Source organism: Rutilus rutilus, assembly GCF_951802725.1.
Source record: "Rutilus rutilus genome assembly, chromosome: 14".
Lineage (NCBI taxonomy): Eukaryota > Metazoa > Chordata > Actinopteri > Cypriniformes > Leuciscidae > Rutilus > Rutilus rutilus.
The window spans coordinates 35,315,091-35,328,307 of NC_140219.1; the positions used below are offsets into that span (position 1 = coordinate 35,315,091).

The window sequence follows — 13,217 nt, forward strand, 5'->3', positions numbered from 1 at the left end:
ACAGCCACATGTATAGACACAGAATTGACATTATTAGAAGTGGTGTGTCAAAATGTATATATGGAATTACAGTACACCTTTAACATTTCTCACATTATCACCGTTTATTCGCTATAGTTTAGAAAAGGGTAATAATATGTAACAAATATGAGCAGAACTCAGTTGATATTTGACTGGTTTTGTCAGCTGTCAGCTTGAACTACACAATTAGATAAAACGCAGACGCAGCTTAGGTTTTGGAAGCTAGTCCCTGCTGCAGATAATGTTCTGTGTGCAAATGAAACTGGCCATCTAGATTTGAGCAGTGAATGAGCTTCACCTTTGACTGGGATGTACTTGCGGTGGCAGTGTTTCTCCCCAGTGCGCCGGTTCTGCACCTCACACACGTAGTTGCCCTCGTCCTGCAGCTGGATGCTGGGGATGCTGAGCTCCAGGACCCAGTTGTTGCTGGCGGTCTGGAAGGACAGATTCCCGCCCAGAGACTCGGCGTACTGGTGCAGACTCTTGCAGTCCAGCTCTGGAGGAACGGCCTGCGGGTCCAGACGGTACCAGCGCAGGTTCTCGTAGGTGTAGTTATCTGCGTTACACTTCAGGCGCACCAGATCCTGCTCCAGAGGATCCTCAGAGGGCTCCGTCTCTATCCCGAAGCCTTCTGGGATAGCTACACAGTAAAAAAAAAAAAAAAACGTTGGGTTATTTTTTTAACCCAACCATTGGGTTACACATATTGGGTCACTATGTTGGGTTATTTAAAAAAAAGTTGGGTCATTTTTTTTATCATTGGATCATTTTTTGTAATAACCCGGCTGTTGGGTTAAATACGTGTGTTGTTTGTACACTTGTGTATTTTTGAATTTATGTTCACAATTATGTATATTTACATTAAATTCTGGACTCCCCGATATTTAGTTTGTGATTTAAAAATATATTTGTTGAGACATATTTATTGTTTTAAACAAATAAATAATCTGTATTTGAAAACAAAGTGTATTTTATTAATTTAAATAAGGTCATGAATAAAAATAAATGGTTAACTTAACTGTTGGGTTACTTTTAACCCAACTGGCTTTTAACCCAATGCACAGGGTTAAAATAACCCACAGTTGGGAAGGTGCTACACCACCCCATAGTTGGGTTACTCGTTGGGTTATTTTTAACCCAACATTATTAAGCGAGTAAATAGGAAAGCAATGCAAACAATGTTGAAGTAAGATGGACGACGCATCTCCACTTCCATCCACTGTAGAAAAATGAAGCCAAAATATCCTAGAAACGGTAGTTGCTGATTACGTCACAATGTCCCGCCCACAGACTCAATCGCAGGCACAGCTGTCAATCATGACGACACACCCCGTTTTTACAGCATCAAATAACTAAATAAAATCTAACTTATTGGAAAAACACTTGAACGTCCAGTACGTCCAACCTTAAACTACCTAAAATGACAGAAACCATCTTTTGAAAAAATTGTAAATTCGATTTTTTTAGTTTGAGTCGCGTCCCATTCGATTATATGGAGGGGGCGGAGCTTATGACCTATACTGCATCCAGCCACCAGGGGGCGATCAAAACGCTTTGGCTTCACTTTTCAGGACGTGTGCGGCACACTTGGTCTGTGCACTTTAAAGAATGAATTGTAATTTTAACAGTAAAAGATGGTAAAAATGCTACAGTAAAATGTTCATTGGTTAGATTTACTGTATGGTAAACTGTAATAGATCTAACAGGACATTTCATGCAATTTTACAGTAAAATACTGTTAAATGTACAATTTTTGTAAACATAACACAAAAGTAATCTGGACCACAAAAGGAGAATTTTAGTAAAAGAAAACGTCCCGCTCGCGCTCGTCCACATAATGGCAGTGAATAGTGACATGCATCAAGCTTTAAAAAAGACGCAAAATGAAGTGATGTGATACTTTTGCATCTTTTTATAAAAGCTTGATGCCAGTCGCTATTCACTGCCATTATGTGGACGAGCGCGAGCGGGACGTTTCTTTACCAAAATTCTGCTTTTGTGGTCCATAAAAGAAAGAAGAGCAAACGGCATTAGAACAACACCAGGGTGGGTAAATGATGACTTTAGGGTGAACTATCCCTTTAAGTATAGCAGTAGTGACCACCATCAGTGTCACAGTTACAACAGACCAAGTGAAAGAAAGAATTACAAGCTGATTAGCTAAAAACAGCTTTGTTTAAAGTGTGCTGGTGAGACTCACTGGTTACGTAGAAATATATCAAGTGTTGATCTGTTCCCACTTTGTTCTCTGCCGAGCACTTGTACATGGCCGACACATTGGCGATCTGAATGACCACACGGCCGACGGTCTGTGGAAACAGCACCAAACATTTCAGTTCAAGAGTTGATCACAGCAAAAAGACATTGTTAAAGGAAAAGTTCGTCCAAATCATGTTGTTGTTTCAAACCGGTACGATTCTCTCGTCTGTGGAAGAGAAGATATTGTGGGAAAAAATAAAAATCAATGGGGTTTTGCGTTCAAGGGGTTTAGAATGAGATAAGAGTGAATAAATTATGACTTTAAGCTGTTTACTGAGTTACTCTCACAACTCCCAGGGTCACACACAGGAAGTGACCTCACAGGTGTGACAGAAAACAGGAAGTGAGTGCTGTGTTAATGTGCTTATTCCGTCTCCATCCAGGAAGCAAGAACTGGACGATGGGTTTAAATACTTCGAAAGTGGAAATTGTAACGCATTCGCCCCCCCACCCCCCACCCCCACCTCCCCCACCCTGGATGTCAAGTTTGGGAAATCTGGTGGCACATGACAGCGCTCAGGGTTCAGGCTGCGGACACATCAATTTGGTTCGGACATTTATGGGAAATCTTCAGGAAATAAGAATAATTCAAACAGGAAGTGAAACCTTTTCTTTCCCATCCACCATCTCAGTCACAGTCTCAATGCTCTCGATCGGGTTGATGGCCTGTTCGGGATCCAGATCTATCCAGTTCTGGCAGATGGGAATCTTGTCCCGCTGTCCCCTTCGACCCCTGTGAAAACACACACACAACGGTGAAGAACATGGCAGGAGGTCCGGTAACACACTATAATACTGTTCCTTCATTAATGAATAACTAAATGAGTAACGCACTATTAACACGCTAGTAACTACTGTTAACTAACAAGAAACTCTGATTAATGAATCAGTAAGTAATAGCGCTCAGCTGAATGTGTTAGTTCACTATTAGCTAATCAATAACTACTGTTTTTCTCATACCTCACTGAAGACTATAAGAACTACTATATACAGGTTCATAATTAATATTAATAATGCAAAATGTATAATGTAAGGCAACGGTAACCCATTAGTAATGACTCAAGTGTTACCAAATCCATCGGAAGGAATTATTACAAAAATCGTACAAAAATCTCCAAAGCTCACAATGACTTCAGTCGATATTAGAGAGTTATCATGTTTTTCACTTTAGATACTGATCCAAATTATTAGTAGTTCCTTTAGAAGGACGTAGAAACACTTGAGTCATTACTAGTGGGTTACCGTTACCTTTTGTTATAAATTATGAATTATTCATGTTAATTATGAACCTGTATATAGTAGTTCTCTGGGAGGTATGAACAAAAATAGTAGTTATTGATTAGCTGCTAATAGTGAACTAACACATTCAACTGAGCGCTATTACTTACTAATTCATTAATCAGAGTTTCTTGTTAGTTAGTAGTAGTTACTAGAATGTTAATAGTGCGTCACTCATGTGTTCCTGTGTAGTTATTGATTAATGAAGGAACTGTATTATAAAGTGTTACAGGAGGTCAGACTTACAGATCATTTACTGGTCATTTCATGTAGAAACTCTAAGAATATCACGCCCTAACGTGTGTGTGTGTGTGTCTGTGTGCGTCTGTGCGTGTGCGTGTGTGCGTGTGTGTGTGTGTGTGTGTGTGTGTGTGTGTGTGTGTGTCTGTGTGTCTGTGTGTCTGTGTGCGTGTGTGTGTGTGTGTCTGTGGGAGAGCGGGAATATCAGGATACATCCCACACCAGGAAGAGCTCTGAGATGCGTCTGCCTTCCTGTGTGTGATGAGAGAGAAGTAAGGAATGACACACATACACACACACACACACACACACACACACACACACACACACACACACACACACACGCGCTAGCCTTTAATTTAAAAGAATGAACAATTAATGGGTCAGTTGCAAAACCTTGTGTATGTATTATTCTATTCAAAGTACATATTACAAATAAAAATACATATTGTTTAATTTTCATTAGACTATTTATATCAAGACTTTTCTTGGAATTTAAAGGTATTGCGGAGGATTTTCTTTTTCCGGGTGGATCATCAAGACTATTGGTCCTCCTAGTTGTCAATCATTCTGGTGATATGTTTACGTAAGGCCATCGCACGTGCTCGTCTCTAGGTAGTTTTCGCTTTCTGCGCATGCACACTTTCAGGTGTATGTGTGTGGTGAGCATAGACCGTATATAAAATGGACACAGCGACCCCATTGGATTCAACAGAGACAAGTGAAGTCAATTAGAAGCTCTCTCTTCCTGATGGTCGAGCGTACTGCGCAGACTCAAACTGAGCTTGACGACGTAGATGTGACGTGAGCAACCCGTCTGTCTTCTAGTAGCTGTGCCAAGAGAAATCTAAATCATTCCCTTCCGAAACTTGCAGAGACGGAGAGTGTGAGTAGGAGCTGTCCATGAGCTGGAGCAGGAGAAACTTTTGCTAAGTATTCTGATTAATTATTTTGTCATTTTGCCTCCACGCCTGCACACGAGCTTCTCCTCCTGTCCATACGGTAATTCTCTACTGTACGACAGAGAGTCGTGTGGTTATGACGCAATCGTTAGCCTATTTTTACAAATATTGCTTCTACGGGGCCATAGTGTAAGCTACAAGGTAATGGAGCCTTTTATACATTTTCGTGTTTCTTTAGAAATAAATAATGGACAAATGGAGTCTTTAAACGCCTCAGATGTAAAGTTATTCGCTGTCAAAGTGACGCCAAAATGAATGGGAGTCACTGGGATGCTAACAGCAGGTGGGGGTCCGCTAATCAATGGCGGCGCCCGGGGAAGCTTCAAAATAATATGAAACAGTGCCCCCTGGTGGTGAGCTACGGTTTCAGCCATTCATTGAAGCTCGCCCGTTCTCACCGGGTTTTTTCAAAATGTCTGAGGGTCGCAAGAGAAAAAGTGTCTACGAATTGTATGACAAGAAGAGAAAGGCCTCTGAAGAAAGAAACAAGACCAGAGTGTTTTTGGGAGAATATTTCACATGCTGGCGTGCGCTAAAAGCACAGGTTGGCCTTCCCACTGAAGTTTCTACTCGACAGGTAAAGTTTGGCATGCTATTTGGAGAAATCCATTTAAAATCACTGCTAGTAAAAGTTAATGTAAGCTATGATTAGCGATGCTAGCCCTGGCACAAGTCACGCACCGACAGCAGCTTGTAAACAGAGCGTGCACGAGGAGAACTAGGCTCATGCATGCTCTCTCGTGCACACGCTTAATAGGCGTTCCCTCTCGGGAGCAGGTAGAGTGTTGCGCATGTGCATTTTTTCAAAAAGTGGAGAGGGCGGTTCTTTTCTAAAATTCGGGAAAATCCTCCGCTATACCTTTAATAAAATAAATGTATAGCCTTTTTACAATATTTAAAACATATCTTTTGACTTTTTCTCTGCGTTTGTTGCTGTGCATTCTGGGATTGCCTTCTCTGCCAAGTATATACGCGATGCTGTTTTACATTTATTTACATTTATTTACATTTATTTACATTTATTTACATTTATTTACATTTATTCACATTTATTCATTTAGCAGATGCTTTTATTCACAGTGACTTAAAAATATGAAATGCAACAAGTTATTCATGTTAAAGTCTTCATGAAAGGGAAGTTGCGCTGGTCTTTTCTCCTCTACTGTGTCGTATATCTGAGTGAGACGCTTCTGGAACAAGAACAAATGTGGGCGGGGCTTGATTGTGTCTGTGGGGAATTGATTGGATGGTTGTGGTTTGCTATTGGCTGATCTCATGTGAGTGACAGGTTGCCTTGCCCTCGTTATTCTGATTCAAGATTATTGACATTGATTATATGATGTGCACCGATAAATCATTTATTATAAACACTGCAATATTCAATAAAAAATTTGAATTGTCCATTTGATTTCATGGTGACTTTCAGAAGATATCATGGAAAGCAACATATGTATAATATCTCTTGACCTGTCCACAATCCTGAATGAATTTATTTACTCCGCTTGATGCAAGGACACATACTGAGAGTTTGATCAAGACTCGGTCTCTCAGAAGTCAGCCTGATGTAAAGCCAGTTATATATGCATTTATAATGATAAGTATGTTTAAATAGCAAATGCATTAGTGCCCATCTGTGTGCCTATGGGCTGCTGGTCTGAGAACGAGGTGTGTGTTCAGGAGCATTGCTGGAGCGAAACAGAAATAGACTGAGCCGTTGACCAACTGAAACCTGCTCTAAAGTCAATGGCACAGTTAGGGTTAGTTATTTTATTATAAAATTATAAAAATTTGTTATTTTTGTTATTTAAAGAGCGAGTTAGTAATGTGTGCCTATAGGCAGTTCCACAACGCACGTACGCTCTGCTTATTACACACACACTCTGCTTATTACACACACACTGACGCGCAGTGGCACACAAACATGCCAAATATTAAAAATAAAAGGATTACAATGTAAAAGAATAATATTGTGTACATAAAGATACGGTGGATTCCAACTTGTCCTGTAGATGGTCTGCACGCACACACACACACACACACACAAACACATGCGCACACACACACACACACAAACACATGCACACACACACACACACAGCTTTAACCTCACGCACACACACACACACACACACACACACACACACACACACACACAAACACATGCGCACACACACACACACACACACACACACACAAACACACACACAGCTTTAACCTCGCGCACAAGCAAATCTGTTCAGTTTTTCCGCTTGCAAATTCCTCCATGTAAATAGCGAATCCGCCATGGACGAGCGCAACTGGCCTTTAAAGGGAATGGGAGATGAGACTCTGATTGGTTTATTGCACATGACGCCTAAAACACACCCATGACTCATTACAGTTTTTCTTGATTGTTTACACACATTTTCTGAAAGCATGCCTCATATTCTCAGAACTCTGCACACAAATCCAAAAACACACACACAATGGGCAAAACCCCTCAATTCTCCTGCAAAATGAAACTTTACATTCAAAACAATGTTATTTCTTCTCAAAATGGTATTTTGTTTTCAAATGACACACACAAACCATCATATGAATAGACATTTATAAGAACCAGTTGAACACTGTGCTCAGTGTAAAACACTAAGATGATTGGAAAACACTTCTTCTCCATTCATCATAATGACTTAGGCCTTTTTTTGTTCAGTGTTACACTTACTACAGACAGTACATACATAAGTGTGTTGTAAAATATTTGAGAATATTGGTTTTGTACTCAGAACACACAAATACACGGTAACAAATATATTTTATTTTTCCCACAAAAACAATGTACGCAGTGTACATCCCAACCAACACAAAGTTGTACGTATACAGTGGTCTACATACAAAACAACAGAATAATTTACTGTATACAGTTACAGTAAAAAAAAAAAAAAAAAATCCAATGTTGGCATCCATTGCTCCATTGAAGAGCTCATCTGTTGCCCTTTTATGCTAAAGCTCTGATTGCTAATTGTAAAACTGTGTGACGGGTGTTTGCCCATGTGATGAGTCAGTGTGCATATTTGAATGGCAGTGTGTTCCTTGTGAAAACAAGAGATTTTCTGCATGAAAATTGTGCCAAAAGCAGAGAATTGTGTGTAGTGTTTTGAAAAAAGTGTGTTTTAGAAGTACAATTTGAGTGTAAAGCAGGAATTGTGCTTGTAGTTTAGCAGAATTGGTTCAGGGGGTTGGTGAATGAGTTACATGTTGTGGTCATTGTGTCTCAAGTACCAGAAAATGTGTGTAAACAATCAAGAAAAACTGTAAGAGAACAGAGACGACCCTCTTAGACCATGCACCGGGAGCGGCGACCATTTTTCCTGTCTTTAAACTAGCAAAGGTGGATTCGGACACGCAGTAAGTGCACTCGGGCCGTGTGCTTTAGACCATGAGCTTAGATCCTTAAAATAGGGCCCTTAAACTTTATAGTTATCTTCATTGATGTGAACGGGCCTAACCCAAACAGCAACACAGTGTCGGCCCAGATCCCTGTGGAATCCCTGTGTGCCAGATGTGGGCCGGATCTGGGCCGACACTATGCTTCTGTCTGGGTGAGTTGAGATCAGGATATCTAGGCCTCAGCTGTGAGTGTGTGAGCAGAAGGGAAGATCTCTCTCCGAATGATTACGCTAACGTCCCTCCAAACCGGATCCGATCCGGGCCGTCCTCGTTCAGGGCCAGAGGATGCTTCGATCCGCCTGTCTCCGGGCTTCCTGATGTTTAGACGACAGGCCTCTGCCCTTCACACTGCTCTCTCTGAGGCGAACACTATAAATAACCCTTATCTCCAGTGCGCGCGGAAGAAGAGCTGCCACTCGCTCAGCCTGCACCGCAGAGAAAATAAACAACGCTTCTGAAAACACGGGGAAGAGCGTCTCCGACCTCGAAGAGAGCGCGGGCACGACGCCAAACGGGACAAAGACTATCCACTCTGAACTCAGCGTGAACTCGTCGCGTTCGACATTCAGTCGTGAATGGAATGGAGTTGCAATCCCTGCCATTATAAAGCTTGGAAGAGCCAGGATATTTTATTATATAACTCCGATTGTGTTCGTCTGAAAGAAGAATGTCATATGTGTTGGAGCGGGGTCTTACGGGGCCCTGCGGGAGCTGTCAAGACTGCAGGGGCTCCAGGGCCTCCACTGCCAGCGGACCGAGGCCAGGGGGAAGCCGGTGGCGGTGCAGGTCAGGGTCTGGCGACTGCCCTTCCGGTACGGGTTGGTGGGCGTCGCTGCTTCCTTCTCGTGGATCTGAGGAGGAACTGCACATGCACACCAAATAAGACAAATATCACTATTTGCGGAAAAGACACAAAAAAATCTGTATTACACTCTAAAAAATGCTGGGTTGTTTTAACCCAAATTTGGGACAAATATGGACAAAATCAGCCGTTGGGTTGAATTTTTTAATTAACTTTTTAACCCAATGTTTGGGTTTGTTCACATTTGACCTAAAGTTGAGTTAAGACAACCCAGCATCTTTTAGAGTGTATGCAAGCCAGACAAGTAATTTGGCGATGTCACTTTGTAAAGTAAGACTACACGCCTGCGCACACATATAGTCAAACGCTCACACCTATAGACTGAACACGTGATACGCATGTGCACGCCGTCAGCGTTCTCACAGATTCACGTTTTTGAAGTTTAAGTGGAAGTGATAACGTTTTCAAACATTTTTCTAAAACTTGCACATTGGAACCTGTTTCAAAGTTTGCGTTCTTCAGCACCGAACACTGCTGTCGTGCGAATGAACGTCCAGAACGCATTAAAAGTTTCTGTTTTCAGTGGAAACCGTGTCGTGTTAGCGGCCCCTAAGCTAATAACTAATGATCTTTACAACGGAAGATCAATCAAAACTAACTTTAGCTGGACAATAACTTTATTCTAGAGCTGCTGTAAAGACAAAATCTCTGTTGCATTAATTTCCTGTTATACTGTAAAGCTGTCTATATTGTTAAAAGCGCGGTATAAATGAAGGTGACTTGACATTAGTTAACATTAGCCGTTTCCATCCAAAGTTGTGGAAGAGAGAACAAAATCATCACTTCCTGGGAAACTGGTGCAAAATATCAGTAATAAAAATGTAAGTTTCTGCAATCTTTCGCTTTTCCCCTCCATCATAAATGAGTGTGTCTCAGAGCGACTGGTTACTCCAGTTACCCAGTGAGTGTTTTGTTGCACATCGAGGGATTTATTCAGTAAATGTGTTTCCATTGTAGTTTATGTGCATTTCTTCTTATCAGATAAAAAAAAAAATTGCCTTGATTGAGTGCATACGTTTTTTAATGCACATTTTTACAATTCATGTGCATCTTTGTGTTTCCATTCAGCGTTTTTTATATGCAATATTCCAAAACGCACATACAAATGGGTGGATGGAAACATAACTATTAACCAACAATAAAAAATACTTTATTAGACTTAGTTAATGTTAATTACCAATTTACCAATATATTATTATATTCAAAAGATTGATTTGAAACTAAAGTTATTGTAGTCTATTTGTATAATTTTTTTAAATTGTACAGCACTTTGGTACGCTATGTGGTTTTTAAAGTGCTTTATAAATACATTTTGATTCGATTATTATTTTTGTGAAAACCGTGAATCATTTCTTTCCAGGATACCCTGATGAATAGAAGGTTCTAAGGAACAGCATTTATTTGAAACAGAATTATATTTGTTACAATTTAAAATTCTTTATTGACACTTTTGATCAATGTAATGTGTTATTGCTGACACACATTCAATTTAAAAGTTGAAATGTTTAAAAATGTTAGTCCATGTCTGTTAGCTTTAGGGCCATCTTTATGCTAGTGCGGGATATGTTTAAAGTATATGCATAGTTAGATTGCCTCTTTCAGAAGGCTGGCTATGCCGTAGGTTTATATATGTTTAAATATGTCCTGGCCTCATTCCTATGTATGTATCCACATATAGTGCAATGTTTCCATCCACCAATTTTTATGTGTGTTTTTGCGATATCGCATAAAAAAAGCTGGATGGAAACGATGCGCATGAATTCTAAAAATGTGCATAAAGAACTTTTGTGCTCAATTAAGGTGGACAGATTTCCCTTCTAGTGTTTGTACTTTACCTACAATTACCAACAAACTTTCAGTTTCCAGCTCATATTTTTAATCATCGAGCAACAACAACCCTGATTACTATATGGATCAACCTAATACAAAAAATGCAAATATTTAATAGCAACATCTATTACAGATTGAGGGAGTTACCATTGACGATGAGAGTGAAGTTGAGGCTTTTCTCCAGGGCCGCCAGAGTGTTCTTCAGGATCACCATGTATTCTCCAGCGTCTTGCTCACACACATCTCTGATCTCCAGAGCCTGATGCTGAACCTTAAACCTGCTGAACTCCAGCCGTTTGCTGACCGGCCTGCCATTCTTATACCTGCACACACACACACACACACACATTACTCACCACATAACACTGTCTGGAGGGATGCATGAATAATCATGATGATACTTATACATATGAAACTGTCACAGTCATATCATGTTTCGTTTCATTATCGTGTTCTGTTTAGTTTCTTTGTCATGATTTCCCCTGTCTCTGATTTGCTTGAGTTCTAGCTCATAGTCCGTTGTCATGGTTTCCGATTAGTGCACACCTGTTCCCCGTTTGGTAAACGATGTGTCTTACGATGTGGTTAACCCTGTGTATTTAAGCCCTCTGTTTCCTCAGTTCAGTGTTCTGCTTCGTCAATGGTTAATGTGTGCAGTGTTCCTTTTCAAGGGAACTCGCTCTGCGTCACATCGCGGTGGGAACGCCCCTGCGTGACTGCGTCTTGAAGCACGCATGAAATCAGTCGAATGGCGTGACGCAACGTCGTAGGCGGGTGCCGACACCGACCAGGAAACTATAAATCACACCCGAACCAAACAGTGTCAGCTTCTGTGTCTTCAGCAAGTGCTCTTTGTGAAATCTGTGTCAATGGTGTTTTTTGTCTGTCTTTAGAGGTTGCTAGGCAGGAGTTTTCACCCATTCAAAAAAATATGGTGAACAACAATTCCTGAAGTGTGTTCATCCCTCCCACACTACATGACGGGTGGGGATACACATCTACTGTGTTTGTTTGGGAGCGCAGCATACACAGACAGCCCTCGGGACTGAGGAACTGGGAGAATCTGAGGACTCGGCACTTCAGTCTCCTGCATGTGCGGAGCTAGCGGAGATTAGCACCCGCGCGGTGGCTAATATTGACTGGCCCGCAAAGAGACATGAAACAAAGCAGCGAAGCAAGTTAGATGAACGCTTCCTCCCATCTCGTGCATCACCTCAACGCCGGTGCTTGCCGTTCTTTCCCAACCTTTGTGTGATATCTACAGTTTCTAGTCGAATGATTTTAACTTGTTACTTCGTGTGTTACATGTAATGTGTATTGACATTACAAAACACACTGTGTTTAAACTGTGGAAAACCCTCAGGGACACCTGTGTGAGGAAAGAGGAGAGAGGAAAAGGAAACTAAGAGTGGACATTAGCATACTCCCCTTCAGACTCTCTTCACCCAAAACCTTCTTTTCTGTCTTTTAAAGAAAATGAAAAGCTCGTCTTCACTGGATGATGATGATGATGATGATGATGATGATGATGATGATGATGATGATGAAGTGTCCATGTTTTCTCAGCTGTCGGCGCGAAAGTTTTGGAATGTTGAAGCTCTGAACGTCACAGATGTCGCAAATTCGCGTCGCGGCTGATGTGAATGGTTTTGACGCGAACTATTTGCATGCGAACTATTCTCTTGTTCGTTTCGCTTTTTCGTTACGTGTCCGGTGTGAAAGGGCCTTTATAGTTCCCTGGTCGATGACGTCACATGACGTTCCGTCACACCATTGGACTGATACGTGCTTCACGACACAATCACGCAGGGGCGTTCCCACAGCGTTTCGACACAGCGTCTCGTTCCCTCTTCAGGGAACTAAGGTTACATACATTACATACGTTTTATGTTCTTGATTTTAATTAAAAAATCTCTTCATCATTTATTCTGCATCACACATCTCATCTTTGGTTTATTACGACACGCACCCGTGACCCATTAAATATGAATTGTCTGTATAATGTGTGTTATTTAATTAAATTGTAGGGTAAATTCTTGTTTTATGGAGAGCTTGATTAATCAGGCCAATAAGAGACTTTTAACTACAACTCTTCCTTTTTATTATACAAATGTGTCATTGAATTTGTATACAAATTTATAAAACAAATGATTCCCAAAGGTTTCAAAGCTTCACGAAGCAGTGTCAGAAACGGTGTTTGTGACATTTTGTTTGCATTATGTGACATTCCTTTCTGAGAAAACAGGATATTCAACCAGAAGAAAATAATGTGGCACTTGACTTTATCCATTAACAATTTAATGGCTGGTGAAAAGTGTCTCTGGTGACGTCAGCCGAAA

At 40.8% G+C, this 13,217-nt stretch overlaps 1 protein-coding gene across 2 annotated transcripts in view; it reads right to left on the minus strand.

Annotated features, from left to right (window-relative positions):
* Positions 1–13,217, minus strand: part of flt4 (fms related receptor tyrosine kinase 4) — a 79,444-nt gene that overhangs the window by 21,006 nt on the left and 45,221 nt on the right. For both annotated transcript variants that reach the window (XM_084431129.1, XM_084431130.1), the window contains exons 9-13: positions 11,026–11,201; positions 8,883–9,048; positions 2,887–3,013; positions 2,222–2,330; positions 320–661 (exon numbers count right to left, since the gene is read on the minus strand). In XM_084431129.1, the coding sequence (XP_084287255.1) occupies positions 320–661; positions 2,222–2,330; positions 2,887–3,013; positions 8,883–9,048; positions 11,026–11,201 (920 nt within the window). The remainder of the gene's footprint in view (positions 1–319; positions 662–2,221; positions 2,331–2,886; positions 3,014–8,882; positions 9,049–11,025; positions 11,202–13,217) is intronic.